The 15722-nt window shown below is 49.3% G+C and overlaps 1 protein-coding gene across 3 annotated transcripts in view; it reads left to right on the plus strand.

Moving 5' to 3' along the window:
- Nucleotides 1–15722, plus strand: part of CFAP100 (cilia and flagella associated protein 100) — a 41471-nt gene that overhangs the window by 24637 nt on the left and 1112 nt on the right. For 2 of the 3 annotated variants that reach the window (XM_038003445.2, XM_038003447.2), the window contains 6 exons: nt 26–143; nt 3295–3346; nt 3463–3614; nt 8443–8508; nt 13284–13419; nt 14394–14599. In XM_038003445.2, coding sequence (XP_037859373.1) covers nt 26–143; nt 3295–3346; nt 3463–3614; nt 8443–8508; nt 13284–13419; nt 14394–14599 — 730 coding nt within the window. The remainder of the gene's footprint in view (nt 1–25; nt 144–3294; nt 3347–3462; nt 3615–8442; nt 8509–13283; nt 13420–14393; nt 14600–15722) is intronic. The other variant, XM_007985513.3, reaches the window with a different exon arrangement.

Raw genomic sequence — 15722 nt, forward strand, 5'->3', positions numbered from 1 at the left:
GAAACCATTCCTCTGCTTTCTCCAGAGGGTCAGGGTACAAAGAAGCCCTGGAGGTTTCTGCGGCTGGGGCGGAGCCTGTCTTACCTGAGCAGCCCCCAGCAAGGCAGCCAGCCCAGCGAGTCTAGTGGTGGCAACTCCAGAGGGTGAGTGGGCTCCGGTGGGTGGGAGGGGCTGGGGCCTAGCAGGGAGCCCTCCCTTGTGGCACCCACGTGTAGTCAGGTCTGAGTGCCACAGGAAAGAAAGTATGTTACTCACAGTCCCTACTCCATGAAGGGCCACACTGGGAAGTCCCAGGTTGGCCAGGAGGCAGAGGGAGTAGGGCCCTAGGGCAGGAGTTTCCATTGTGGTTCCCATGGGAATTCAGGTTGAGGCGGTGAGCAGGTGTAGGGCTGATTTGTTTCGGAATAATTTCGGGGCTCTTGGACAAAGGCCTGCCCCTAGTTGTCTGGTCCTGGCCCTGGGGGGATAGGTCCTGAGTGTGAAAGTCCGACAGAGGGTCTGGCTGGGGTGTGGACAGTGGATTGGGTGGTTTGCATTTGAAAGGTGAGCTGAGGGCAAGCTCGGAGGCCAGGGTGAGTCACTTCCTGTCTCCATGGACTGGTCAGCCCTGAGAGAGGTGGTCCCTCCAGGCTTGGCAAGGCCACAGGTGTCAAAAGCAACAAAACACAGAACATCAAAGTCATGGTCACTACATGGGTGAAGTGGTCTTCAGGACCATATGGTTTTCACGACATTTTCTGATGACACATCTGGATACATTTCATACTTACTGGCTGTTCAGATGTCATTTTTTTGTGAAGTATCCGATTTCTGTACATTTTTGTTGGATTATTGGCCTGGTTCCTATGGTTACCTATTGGTTCTCTATGTATTCTGGGGACCAGCCTGGTGTGGTAAGTGTGGTATACATATCTTCTTCCAGTTTGTGTCTTGCCTTATTTCTTATTTATTTATTTATTTATTTATTTATTTATTTATTTATTTATTTATTTATGTATTTAGAGATGGAGTTTCGCTCTTGTTGCTCAGGCTGGAGCGCAGTGGCGTGATCTCGGCTCACCACAACCTCCACTCCCCGGGTTCAAGCGATTCTCGTGCCTCAGCCTCCTGAGTGGCTGGGATTACAGGCGTGTGGCACCACGCCCGGCTAATTTTTTGTATTTTTAGTAGAGACGGGGTTTCGCCCTGTTGGGAAGGCTGGTCTCAAACTCCTGACCTCAGGTGATTCTCCCGCTTCAGCCTCCCAAAGTGCTGGGATTACAGGTGTGAGCCACTGCGCCCAGTCACCTTATTTCTGTTTAATACTGTATTTTGAAGAACAGGAATTCTTAATTTTAGTGAAGTCAAATTTACCAATCTGTAATTTTATGATTGGTGAATTTGGGGCCCTGCTTAAGAAATATTTGCCAACATCATAGTCACTAAAATATTCTCCTGTGTTTTCTTCTGGAAGCTGATGGTTTTTATTGGCTTGGATAAGGGTGGCAGAAGCGGGGATGGAGAATAGTGGGCACTAGGGCTCGGGGCTGCTCCCTACACCCCTGCCCTGGCCCTGTGTCTGTGGCGACCCACTCTCCTCCACAGGGCCTTTATCTGCTGCTCAGCCCTTCTGCCCTCCACCCTCTGTCTTCCCCTCTCCACGACTGCCTGTTCCTGAACTCCACACCCAGATGGGTGGCCCCAACATCAGCCTCCCATGGCCCAAACTGATGCTTCTCCAGCTGGAAGAGGACCCAAGCTGGCTTTCCTCTCTGCCCAGCACAGCCATGCCTTGTGGGGAAGACCAGCCACCACTGGGGCGTGCTGCTGGGCCGTGCACAGGCTGGTGTTAACGCTGCCTGCCATGACGCCCTGCATTTCCAGTTCTGTGTTGAGGAGCAGAGGTTCTAATGTATGCAGTGCAGCCTGCTCCGCCTAGGGCCCCCTCAGTCACGGACTGACCCCTACCAGACAGGCCCTGACTTGGGAGACTTGAGAACAGAGTCAGGGACCACACTATACTGGGTTTCAATCTCCTAGCCCCTCCGTCTATTAGCCAGGTGACTGGGGCCACTGAGTACAGCTGGGCAGGCTGTGAACTATACAAGGTACTCACTCAGCCAAGAGGGCACGTGGGAGCTGAAGTCCAGCCCACCCCCACCAACTGCCAGGTCAGGCTCCCTGACCCAGGCTACATCCATCTGGAGGGTGGAGTCTCAGAAAGGCATCGTATGGGCCAGCAGTGCCCTGCACACAGCCAGCTCCCTCATCTGTAAAATGGGCATCGGTGTGCAGTGTGAGGCGTGGGTCTGGCAAGTGCTGTAGTTGATATCACAGCCTCTCGTGGGAAGCCCTCCTGGATCTGCCTTCAGAGTCCCACAGGCCCTTGCCCTGATGCCTCTCTGTTTCTGGGGGCTAGGGGGTGGCATCTCCAAGCCCAAGCTCAGGTCCCTGAGGTGCCTGGGGCGAGCCAACGCAGCCCCCCCACCTCAGCCAGCAGGACCTGCAGATGCTAGGTGAGGCCCAGGCTGGAGCAGGCTGGGAGGGCAGGTTTGGAAGTCGGTGGAGGTGAGGTTCCCATCCAGTGGGGCTTTCTGGGGCCCACACTGAGCGTTTAAAGCTCACATAGCTTGTGCCCAACCCCTCTCCACTGGTCCAGAAAGACCTTGCCCCTGGGCACTCAGGATCACCTGAAGGCAGCCCTGAGAGTCCCTCTATTGCTGTGAGTGGGACCCCAAGGACAGGGGCCAAGACTGACCCTAGATGGGGGAGGCAGGGCAGGAAAGGCCTCAAAGGTGGCGCTCAGTAAACAATGGTGAGGGAGGAGGGACAGCCCCAGCAGCCAGCGGAGCCGCAGGTGCAGAGGCCTGAGGTAGGGCAGCACCCCGAGAGAGGGGACCTGACCGGGTGGGCAGAGGGGCTGGGGCAGGGGAGGCAAGGTGAGTGCTGGGAGGGCCGCCTGGCAGTCCCCAGGAGGAGAGAGGGTTTTCTTCTAAGTGCAGTGGGGCTGGGAAGGGTGAGGGCCATTTGGCCACCCAGGACTGGGGCCTCTGGGGACAGGTCTGGAACATGGCTTGTCCCGCATGTCAAAGTGGCTAGGGCCTTGGGAAAATGAGTGGATTGAAACTATCCCCTGGCTGCAGTGTGGCAGCTGGGGACTGTGAGGAAGCTGGTGCTGCCCTCTGGGCAACTTGTGGGCAGCTGGGAGAGGAGGGATGGGGATGCTGACAACGCCTTCAAGACCTCTGTGCCCCTCCCCGGGCTCCTGTCTGCTCAGGCTGGTCCCAGAGTCCCGACCCTGCCATCTCTTCGCAGGTCGAACTCTCCCATCCCCCCCACGCAGGAGGACACCGACAGCGATGGGGAGGTGAATGGCCCAGTGCTGTACTGGAATTCAGAAGTCGCCCCTCCCTTGCCGTGCCCCTATCCCTGCCCCTCTGGCTCTGTCCCTGGCCAGTCCCTGCCAAAACCTGTGGGTTGCAGGAACCACAGCTGTACTTCACGGAGCCCCAGCAGCTCCTGGATGTCTTCCGAGAGCTGGAGGAGCAGAACCTGTCGCTGATCCAGAACAGGCAGGAGATGGAGGAGACCCTGGAGGAGCTGAGCCACACCCTGAAACACACGCAGATCCACATGTAGGTGCCGCGCGGTGGCTGGCGGGAGCTCCCTGCCACTCTCATTCTGGGATCCCTCTGCACTGGGAGCTGAGTTGGCAGAACAGCCCCCACCCCTGTCCACGGCCCTGGCCTGGTCCATATTGTCTGAAAAGCTCCATGTGAAGCTCCGTTTGTGGGCCGGATCCTGGAGAGAGGGTGCTGGAGCTGGGGGTGGGCAGGGCCCAGGCACCTGTGCCCACCCTGAAGCAGCCCATGGCTAGAGCCAGGCCTTTCCAAGGAGCTTCCACCCTAGGCTCCTTCTGCTGCCACCAAGCTCCTGGGGGGCCCTTGGAGTGGCTGGAGGTCCACAGCGACCCTGACCCCCCAGTTCCTGGCAGCACTAACATGCTTCACACAGGCGCCCAAAGCAGTCATTTGCTCAGAAGGGCCTGGAAGCTGCTGCTGCTTCATATTTCGTAGACCAGAGTGGGTGTTCATGGCACAGAACTGGGGAAGGCCAAGCCACCTGTGGGCTGCTGTGAAGTGTGTCCCCCACTGCTGTTCAGCAGCGTAACGGGGACGGGAGTGGGTGCAGCCCTGAGCAGGAGGACATGGGCGTGGTGAGTCATGCCACCCTTCAGGCTGGGGCCAGGTGGGGCTGAGATGGGCAGGGATGGGTGAGGGCCATCTGGTCACCCAGGACTGGGCCTCTGGGGACAGGCCTAAAACACAGCTTGTCCAGCATGGCAAAGTGGCTAGGGCCTTGGGAAAATCCTGGCCTCCCAGTTCCAACCAGAGAGGCAGCAGCAGAAGTCAGGTGGCTGCCCAGCTCTCACCTGAAGCCCACCTGAGGTTATTATGGTCCCTCCTGCTGGGTGTGGCCACTCAGTCTCCTGCAGGACACCTGCCTCCAGGAGAACTGGGCAGGGCAGGGTCAGCCTGAGGCACTGGTGAGGCATGTCCAGAGCAGGGAATCCTCTGCTCACTCCCCACATACTGCCTGTGCATCCATTCTGGGTCAGGCCTGGGTCTAAGCTCTGCAAGGATAAAGCAAGGCCCTGCCTTCGTGCAGCTGACCTTAATGGCAGCAGATACAACAAACAGGTCCACAGATGTGACTTGTGGATACTGATGTGTTCTAGGAGGAAAATAAAGCAACTTGAGAAAGAGGGCTAAAATGGAGGGTGACAGCAGATGGGAGGGGCAGGGAAGGCTTCCAGGAGTTGTCAGAAAACTTCCTGAGGAGTGGGAGGAAAGCCATCCACACAGAGGCTGGGCAAAGAGGGTCCCAGGCAGCAAGAAGAGCGGGTGCAAAGGCACTGAGGGGGGAGCCCATTGAGGCTTAAGTGTCCCATGGGGGAACCATGCTACTGAGCACCCATGTCCCGTTGGTGCGGTGTGGCAAAGAGTCCCCAGAATGATGTGAAACCCCCAGCCTCAGGCAAGACTATGTATCCTGGAATGCTGGGAGGTGACAGAGGAAGACGAGCTGGGGAGAGGTGGGCAGGCTCCCAGCTTAATTGGGCAAGAAGACAGGTTCCTCCTCCAACACACGCATGCAAACGTAAACCTCATAGCAGAATGCTGGATGTGACATCCCAAAGCTGGTCTTCAGCCAGCCAAGCCATCCCTGAGAGCACCCATACTTTGTTTCCAGGGGAGTCACAGCCCATGTGTATTTAACTTCCATGAACTCAGCAATCTTTTCTCAGAAAAAAATCAAAATACAGTCTTAAAAATATATAAAACAAATAGACAATCATAATAGGCCTATATCCATTAAAGAAATTAAATCAATAATTAATAGCTTTCCAAAAGGGAAAGCCCCAGGCCCAGATGGGTTTGCTAGTGAATTCTACAAAGCAAGAATTTCATCTAAGGAATAAATTACACCAATTCTCTACAATCACTTTTCAGAAGATAAGAGCAGAGGGAGTACTTCCTCGCTCATTCTATGAAGCCAGTATCACCCTAATACCAAGACTAGACAAAGGCATTACAAGAAAGGAAAAGTAGCCACCAATATCCTCAACACAGATGCAAAAATCCTCAACAAAATATTAGCAAATTGAATCCAACAGTATATGAAAAGAAGTATACACCACAACCAAATGGGATTTATCCTAGGTATGCAGGGCTGGTTCAACATTCAAAAATTAACGTAATCTGTCATATCCACATGTTAAATAAGAAAAGTCACATGATATAAATAGCACTGAACACAATCCAATACCCATTCATAATAAAAGCTTTCAGAAAATGTGGAATAGAAGGGAATTTCCTCAATTTGATAAAGAACACAAAAATCCTACAGCTAACATGTTACCTAATGAAAAAAAAAAAACACTAAAAGCTTTCTCATGAGATGAGAAATAAGGCAAAGATGTCTTCTCTCACTACTGCTTTTCAACATTGTACTGGAAGTCTTAGTTAATGTAATAAGACAAAAAAAAAAAAAAATAAAATGTATATAGATTGGGAGGAAGAAATAAAACTGTCCTTGTTCACAGGTGACATGAATGTCTATGCAGAAAATTCAAAGCAATCAACAAAAAGCTCCTGATGGCCAAGCACAGTGGCTCATGCCTGTAATTTCAGCACTTTGGCAGGCCAAGGCAGGAGGATCACTTGAGGCCAGGAGATCAAGACCAGACTGGGCAACATAGTGAGACCATATTGCTAGAAAAAATTAAAAACTTAGCTAGGCATGGTGGCACACACCTGAAGTCCTAGCTACTTGGGAGGCTGAGGTGCAAGGATCACTTGAGCCCAGGAGTGCAGTGAGCCATGATCATGCCACTGTACTCCAGCCTGGGTGACACACTGAGACCCTGTCTTAAAAAAAAAAAAAAAAAAAAAAAAGGTTGCGTGTGATGGCTCATGCCTGTAATCCCAGCACTTTGGGAGGCCGAGGCAGGCAGACCACGAGGTCAGGAGATTGAGACCATCTTGGCCAACATGGTGAAAACCCATCTCTACTACAATACAAAAAATTAACTGGGAGTGGTGGCGTGTGCCCGTAATCCCAGCTACTTGGGAGGCTGAGGCACGGGAATCACTTGAACCCGGGAGGCGGAGGTTGCAGTGAGCTGAGATCGCACCACTGCACTGCAGCCTGGCAACAGAGGAAGACTCCATCTCAATAAATAAATAAATGAATAATAAAAACAAAAAGCTCTTGGAACTAATAAGCTGTTACAGCAAGAAGCAAGGTTGTAGGATATAAGATTAACATACAAAAGTCAGTGGCTTTCTCATATGCCAGTAATGTGCAACTGGACTTCGAAATTAAACACATAATACCATTTACATTAGCACCCTCTGAAATGAAGTGCTTAAATATAAATCTAACAAAACATACAAGATCTATATGAGGAAAGCCGTAAAACTCTGATGAAATCAAAGAAGAATAAATAGAGAGATATTCCATGTTCAGGGATAGGAAGGCTCAATATTGTCAAGATGTCATTCTTCCCACTTGATCTATAGCTTCAATGCAATCCCAGTGAAAATCCAGGAAGTTACTTTGTAGTTACTGACAAACTGATTCTGGAGTTTATATGAAGAGTCAAAATACCCAGAATAGCCAACACAGCACTGAAGATGAACAAGAAAACTGGGTGACTGACACTACCCAACCTCAAGACTTACTAAAACTACAGTAATGAAAATGGTGTGTGTACTGGTGAAAGAATAGTGAAATAGATCATTGGAATAGAATAGAGAGCCTAGCAATTAACCCACATAAGTACTGTACACTCTGAGGTAATAAATGCATGTTATGTGTAACCTGTTGTGTAGCAATGGATAACCAAAGTAGCTGGTTCTAGAACTTCAAGTAATAGTGTAGTAGGTTTTCATTGGTGTCTGGTCTCTTTCCCTCAGCACCATGTCTGTATGGCTCATCTATGTGCAGATGTTTGTGTGTGTGTGGATGTAGGTTTTCAACTCATTTGGGTAAACACCAGGAAGCACAATTTCTGGATCACATAGTACAAGTATGTTTAGTTTCGTAAGAAATTGACAAACTGTCTTCCAAGGTGTCTGTACCACTTTGCATTCCCACTAGCAATGAATGAGACTTCCTCTTGCTTCAAATCCTTGCCAGCATTAGGTGTTGTTAGTGTTTTGGATCTGGCCATTCCAATAGATGTGTAGTGGTATTTTGTTTTAATTTGTGACTCCCGGATATATGATGATGTACAGGAAGCATGATGCTGGCAGCTGCTCAGCTTCTGGAGAGGCCTCAGGGAACTTACAGTCATAGCAGAAGGTGAAGGCGCATATTACATGGCTGAGGCAGCAGCAAGACAGTGAGAGTGGGGGAGGTGCCACACAATTTTAAACAGCCAGATCTCATGAGAAGTCACTCCTACAGGAGAACAGTACCAAAGGGATGGTGCTAAACCATTCATGAGAAACTGCCTCATAATCCAGTCACCTCCCATCAGGCCCCACCTCCAACACTGGGGATTACAATTGAACATGAGATTTGGGCAGGGACACAGATCATAGACAATATTAATCATTAAACTGTGGTACATCCAGAAAATGGAACATTTTTCAGTGCTAAAAGGAAATGAGCTATCAGGTCATGACAAGACATGGAAGAACCTTAAATGCGTATTACTAAGTGAAAGAACTCAGCCTGGAAAGGGTATATACTGTATGATTCCAACTTTATGACATTCTGGAGAAGGCATAACTGTGGAGAAACTAAAAGAATCAGTGGTTACCAGGGTCTTAGGGGGAGAGAGGGATGAAGAGAGGGAAAGCACAAGGCATTTGCAGGGCAATGAAAATACTGTGTATGATGCTATAATGGTGGATATGTATCATTATATAATACATTTGTCCAAACCCACAGAATATACAGTACCAAGAGGGAACCTGCATGTAAAGTCCAGACTGTGGGTGATAATAATGTGTCCAGGTAGGTTCATCGATTGTATCAAATGTGCCACTCTGCAGGGGGATGTTGATAGTGGGAGAGGCTATGCATGTGTGAGGGTGACGTGTGTTTGATCCTTTTAAGGCACTTTTGAATTCTGTGTGATAGTTTTGGGAGGATTTTTGTATCTATGTTCATAGGGGATATTAGCCTAAGTTTTCTTTTCTGGTGGTGTCTTTGTCTGGCTTTGTTATCAAGGTGATGCTGGCTTCATAGATGAGCTTGGAAATGTTCCCTCCTCTTCCATTTCTGGGAAGAGTTTAGAAAGGATTGCTGGCTGGGTGCGGTGGCTCACACCTGTAATCCCAGCACTTTGGGAGGTCGAGGTGGGTGGATCATCTGAGGTCAGGAGTTCGAGACCAGCCTGGCCAACATGGTGAAACCCTGTCTTTACTAAACACACAAAAAATGAGCCAGGCATGGTTGTGCATGCCTGTAGTCCCAGCTACTTGGGAGGCAGGAGAATTGCTTGAATCCGGGAGGCAGAGGCTGCAGTGAGCCAAGATTGTGCCACTGCACTCCAGCCTGGGTGACAGAGTGAGTCTCCATCAAAACAAAAACAAAAACAAAAACAAAGGCCAGGCACGGTGGCTCACGCCTGTAATCCCAACACTTTGGGAAGACAAGGCGGGCGGATCACAAGGTCAGGAGATTGAGACCATCCTGGCTAACCCGGTGAAAACCCATCTCTACAAAAAATACAAAAAATTAACCGGGTGTGGTGGCGGGCGCCTGTAGTCCCAGCTACACGGGAGGCTGAGGCAGGAGAATGGCATGAACCCGGGAGGCAGAGCTTGCAGTGAGCCGAGATCACGCCACTGCACTCCAGCCTGGGCGACAGAGCGAGACTCCACCTCAAAAAAAAAAAAAAAAAAAAAAAAAAAGGAAAGGATTACTGTTAATTCCTTAAATGTTTGGCAGAAGTCACCCATGACACCATGAGGTCCTGTGCTTTTATTTGTTAGGAGTGTTTTGATTACTACGTCAATCTCCCTATTTGTTATTGATCTGTTAAGACTATTTCTTCTTGATTCAGTCTTGGTAGGTTGTACGTTTCTAGGAATTTATCTTTTTTTTTTTTTTTCTGGATTGTCTAATAGTTCCTTATGTTCCTTTTTCTTTCTGTGCATCAACTGTAATGTCTCTTCTTTAATTTCTGATTTTATGTGAATCTTCTTTTCTCTGCCTCTTGTGACAGTTTTTGACTTAAAGTCTATTTTGTCTGATATTACTGTTGCCATTTTGTTCATTTTTTCTGTCTGTTTCATAGCTCTCTTGTTCCTCCTCTTCTGCTGTCTTTTGGGTTTGATTTTTTTTTTTTTTTCAGTGATCTGCTTTGATTCTTTTTATCTTCTTATGTATCTACTATAGGTTTTTTTTGGTAGTTACTTTAATGAGACACTGAGCATCTTATAATAGTCTATTTCAAGCTGATAACAAATTTACTTCAATTGCATACAAAAACCTCTGAATGTAACCATTTTTTGTGATGTTACCTTTACCAGTGAGATGTATACTTCTGCATGCTTTTGTGTTGCTATTTAGTAACTTTTTGTTTCAACTTGTAGAACTCTCTTTAGCACTTCTCTAAGGCAAGTATTGTGGGTGACCACCTCATTCAGGTTTTGTTTGGGAAAGTCTTTATCTCTTCTTTATTTTTAAAGGATAGTTTTGCTGCATATAGTATACCTTTTAGCCATTTTTTTCTTTCAGTACTTTAAATATATCAACCCGTTTTCTCCTGACCTGCAAGACTTCTGCTGCGAAATATACTGATAATCTTATAGCAGTTCTGTTGTACATGACAAGTCACTTTTCTCTTGCTATCAAAATCTTTTTCTCTTTGACTCTTGATAATATAATATGTCCCCAAAGTAGATCTCTTAGGTTCTACTTATTTGGGAATCTTTAGGCTTCATGAATCTGGATATCCATTTCCCTCTCCAGACATGGGAACATTTCAGCCATTATTTAAGTTCTCTTGATTATTGGGTACAAATATAAAGTTGGATAGAAGAAATAAGATTTAGTGTTTGATACATTAGTAGCATGACTGTAGTCTAAAGTAATCTATTGTATACTTCAAAATAGCTAGAGTAATTCGAATGTTTTTAGTAGAAAGACAAATATTTAAAGTGATGGACATCTCAATTACACGGATTTGATCTTTACAAATTATATGAATGTATTACCACAGGTACTGCAAAAATATGTACATCTATTATGTATCAATAAAAATAAAATTAAAAAACACTTTGCCCTCTCTCTCTCTCCTTTTCCTTGAACTCTTATAATGCATATACTGTTTCAGTTGATGATATCTGTAAGTCCCATAAGCTTTTTTCTCTTTTTCATTTTTTTGCCCTTTTGCTCCTCTAACTGGCTAATTTCATGTGACTTATCTCTGAGTTCCCTGATTCTTTCTTCCGCTTGATCTAGTCTGCTGTCACAGCTCTTTATTGAAATTTTTAGTTCAGTCATTGCATTCTTAGCTCAATAATTTCTGGGTTTTTTTTTTTATGGTTTCTATTTCTTTGTTGAACTTACAGTTTTCCTGATTTTGTTTAGTTGCCTATCTATGTTGTCTTACAGTTCACTGGGAGTCTATAAGACAATTGTTTTGAATTCTTTTTCAGGCAAATTGTAGATCTTTATTTCTTGAGGGTCAATAACTGGAGACTTATCAGATTCCTTTTGTGGTGTCATGTTTCCCTGATTTTTCATGATTCTTGTGGCCTTGCATTGCTATCTGCACATTTAAAGGAGTTGCTTCTTTCAGTCATTAGGGACTGGCTTCAGCAGGGAAAGCCAAAGGAGAAAGCCAGACAGCTCAGCCAGAGATTCTCCATGTGCTGGCTGGTGGGGTCTGTGGGCAGGGCCTACTGCCACGGTCCAAGGTGGGTGGGGCATGCTGTGGTGGGTCTACAGACAGGTGAGGTCTGCACATTGGGTGCTATCAGGCCCTGTGCCTTTTATTTGTTCCTAGCTGCCCCGCTAGGTGATCCATCCATGACAGTTACACCAGGGCTCTGGCAGAGATGAGACAGAAATGGGCCTCTTGGGCCCAAAATGCATGGAAACCTGGGGTTCCACCTTGCTTTCTCCTTCCCCCAACATGAGAAACTGCAGGCCAATGAGATCTCTTTCAGCACTGCCATGGCCTGGGAGAGAGGTGACATAGGCAGAGTGAAATTATTCTCTCACTCTCTATGGCTTTTCTCTGTTTTTATGCACCACTGGGTGCATAAACTGGGTGCTATAACCTCTCCCTTGAATTCTGGAGCTCTGACAAAGACATTTTCATCCATGGATGGTTGTCAAATTAGTGTTTCTGTGGGGGGACAAGAGCTGAGGACCCCCTACTCCACCATCTTGCTGATGCTATTCCTCTGGTTGTATCGTTAAATTCTTCTATCTATAAAATCAATCTATAGGTTTCCTTTCTGTTTTCCCCCTTGCCATCCATTTGTTGAAGAAACCAGATCACGTTCCCTATAGCGAAGTGCTTCTCAGACTTTATGTGCACTTGAATCCCCCAGGGATCTTAAAATGAAGTTTCTGATTCAATAGGTGTGGGTCAAGGTCTAAGACTCTGCATTTCTGACACACTTTCAGGTGATGCCCAGGTTGGTCTGAGGCCCAACTCTGAGCAGCATGTCCCTTGTGCATGTTTCTTATTTCACTTGAAAGGTGAATGTTGAAATTCTACTCCTAGATACATATTCGAGAGAACTGAGAACATGTCCTCACAACAACCTGTACGTGAATGTTCATAGCAGCAATATTCCCAAGAGCCAAAAGGTGGAAACCACCCAAATGCCCATCAATGGATGAATGGATCAACAAAGTGTGGCCTACGTATGCAATGGAAGATTACTCAGTCACAAAAAGAAATGAAGTGCTGACACATGCTGCAACATGGATGGACCTTGAAAATATACTGGGTGAAAGCAGCCAGTCACAAAAGAAAACATATTGTGTGACTCCATTTTTATGAAGTGTTCAGGGTAGACACAAAGTTAGATTCATAGTGGCTTAAGGCCAAAGGATAGGCCAGGCGCAGTGGCTCAAGCCTGTAATCCCAGCACTTTGGGAGGCCGAGACGGGCGGATCACAAGGTCAGGAGATCGAGACCATCCTGGCTAACACGGTGAAACACTGTCTCTACTAAAAAATATGAAAAAACTAGCCGGGCGTGGTGGCGGGCGCCTGTAGTCCCAGCTACTTGGGAGGCTGAGGCAGGAGAATGGCATAAACCCGGGAGGCGGAGCTTGCAGTGAGCTGAGATCCAGCCACTGCACTCCAGCCTGGGCGACAGAGCGACACTCCGTCTCAAAAAAAAAAAAAAAAAAAAAAGACCAAAGGATAGAGGAGACAATGAGGAGTGACTGTTAATGGGCATGGGGTGATGAAAATGTTCTAAAATTAGATTATGGTGATGGTTGTGTAAACTCCTTAAATATACAAAAAAACTTGTATACTTTATGATGGTTATGCTAATTTTATTGTCTGTGAATTATGCCTCAATGAAGCTGTTTATTTTCTTTAATGTTGATTGTTAAATATTTTAAAATTTCCCCTACATTCTGCCAGCATTTCTGACCCCCTGGGCATGCAGAGACTTGGCACCCATGATCCTTCAGCCCTCAGGACAGCTGGTAGGGGCAAAGCACTGTACAGACGGTCAGGCTCAGAGAAGCGATGTGCCCAGGGCTGCGCCGAGGGACTGATGCCCTGCCGGTTTCTCCCTCCTCCAGGGACAGGGAGGTCAACCAGCTGAAGCAGTGGGTCAGCACGATGATGATGTCCATCACCAAGGAGGAGGACACAGCAGCTGAGCTGGAGCTCAAAGCCCGAGTCTTCCACTTCGGCGAGTACAAGGGTGATCAGCAGGTAGGCTGGGGATCAAGGTGGCCAGAGGCCCAGGGGAAGGAGGGACCCTTGGGCACCCACTGGAGGAGCCCTGACAGGCCCTGGGAAGATGGAGGGCAAGGCCTGGGTAAGTGCCCTGCAGCTGCCCTTGCCCTGCCTGCCTCCAGGAGCCACCACATGTATCGATGCCTGTGCCAGCCAGCTTGGTTGCCCCCATGCCTCATTCATTGCTTCATTCTTTTATTCAACAAATGTGTCTACTTCTTAAACACATAAATTGTGTCTGGCAAGGTGATCCTGAAGGCGGGGAAGAGGCGAGTCCCCAAGCCAGTCTGAGAGGGTGAGAGAATTCGGAGACAAGAGAAAGCCAGTGGTGTTCTGAGCAGAAGCCAGGACCCAGCCAAGGGCTCAGCCTGCTCCCAACCTGACGGCACACCTGGGGCCACCCTGGGCATGGGGCGGCTTCCTACTGTCAAGTGCCTGCTGTGTGCCAGGCACTGGGCCAAGGGTATGGGATACAGCCATGAGCAACACAGCACTCCCCTGATACAGCCAGAGTCCACGGGCACTAGCTGTGCCCAGGCTGGGCTGAGCTGCCTGCCTGCTGCTCCTCTCTCCTCATACAGCCCACGTGGAGGCGCTGTTATCTGTTTTCTAAGTGTCAGAACAATCTCAGAGAAGACATAGCTCTGTGGGGTGCTCAGGGTACAGGGCTCCCTGGAGGAGGGGACTGGGCCCTGTTGGTGTACCAAAGGCAACTAGGGGAGGGGCTGGAACCAGGGATCTGGCTGACTCCAGGGGGCCCAGGGGATAGGCTGCTCTGGCCAAGACAAGCCAGATTCCCAAGTTCTGTTTCAGCCTATGTTCTCAGAGCTCCCAGTGTGTGCCAAGCGGTGGCCCCCACCCTGGGAGGTCAGCAGGCCACCGCTGAAGGCACTAGCATGGGGGTGGGTTTCGGCCTGCCAGCACTCTGCTGGAAGCTGCCGCCTCCACAGGATAAGCTGCTAGAAAGCCTGAACTGGAAGGTGCTGGATGTGTACCGGAACTGCATCGGCACCCAGCAGGAGGCCAACCTGGGCACCGTGCAGATGCTGACCATCATTGAGCACCAGCTGGATGAGCTGCTAGAGAACCTGGAGCGCGTGCCCCAGGTCAAGATTGAGCAGGCCGAGAGGGCAAAGGAGAAGGAGCGGCGCATCAGGTGAGCTCTAGGCCCTCCCTGCCAGCTGCTGTGTCCGGACTGGCCCTGAGGGCAGAGGGCATGTATAGGCCCTGCCCTCAAAGCGCTCCCAGGAGACAGGCCCCTCATGCTCCATGCTATGAGACAAAAGCCCAGGTCTTGGGGGGATCTAGAGGGGTATCACACTCAACTAGGGGGTGGTTAGGGAAAGCTCCCTAGAGCAAAGGACAGTGACTCAATGTGGCCAGGAGGCTCAGGGAGGGACAAGGTCCAGAAGACAGAAGAGGTGGAGCTCAGTTAGAGTGCGGCTATCATGGCCAGCCTCAAAGACATGGAATAGCAGTGGAGGGCTTTAAGCAGTGGGGCAAACATGGCCAGGTAGGGCGTGGTTAGATTCTTCCCTCTGGGGCTGGACTGGAGGGGCTGGAGGCTGAGGGCAAGGGCAGCTGCCAGCACCCGAGAGGGAAGGCATGGCTACAGCAGTGTTGCTGGAGCAGAAGACGAAGTGCAGAGGCTCAGAGAGCCTTGGGAGTTTCAGCTTGGAGGGGAGTGCAGGGGGGCAGATGGGCGGCAGCTTGTCATCTGTCAGGACACCAGCCTGGACCCAAGGTAGATGGGGGTCATGGCTTCCCTGGCCTGTGGGCAGCCCGGTTCATCCACCCCGTGCAGGGCCCTGAGATAGCACAATCTGCAAACATCCATCCGTCCCCCACAAGCACAGGGGCTTCTCCTCTGGGTCCCTGGTGCCCTGCTCGGAGTGGGTACCAGACCAGGCTTTGATGACTGAGAGTATACACAAGACGGAGACAGGACTCTTGCTCCAGGGGGATGCTGGACCTTCACAGTGGCAAGAGAGGCCACAGGTGCACAGATCAGGCCATGGGTGTAGATTCAGGGAAATGTGCCTCTGGGAGAGGTCTGCTGGATGAACCTTGGATCAGCCCTTGCAGGAGGCCAGAGACAGGGCCTTGGAACAGCAGGGCCCTGGCTGTCTTCCTGTGGGCCTAGGCCACCTTGGCCAGAAGCAGTGGTGCTTTGGCTGTGGATAGGTATTGAGGCCTTGACCTGGCAAAAGAGGTGAAGAGGAGCTGGGAATTTTCTTGAGGGAGGACACGGCCTGGCCTGGGGACTCCGTGTAGAGATT

This window comes from Chlorocebus sabaeus, chromosome 22 (assembly GCF_047675955.1).
Source record: "Chlorocebus sabaeus isolate Y175 chromosome 22, mChlSab1.0.hap1, whole genome shotgun sequence".
In the NCBI taxonomy this organism is placed as follows: domain Eukaryota; kingdom Metazoa; phylum Chordata; class Mammalia; order Primates; family Cercopithecidae; genus Chlorocebus; species Chlorocebus sabaeus.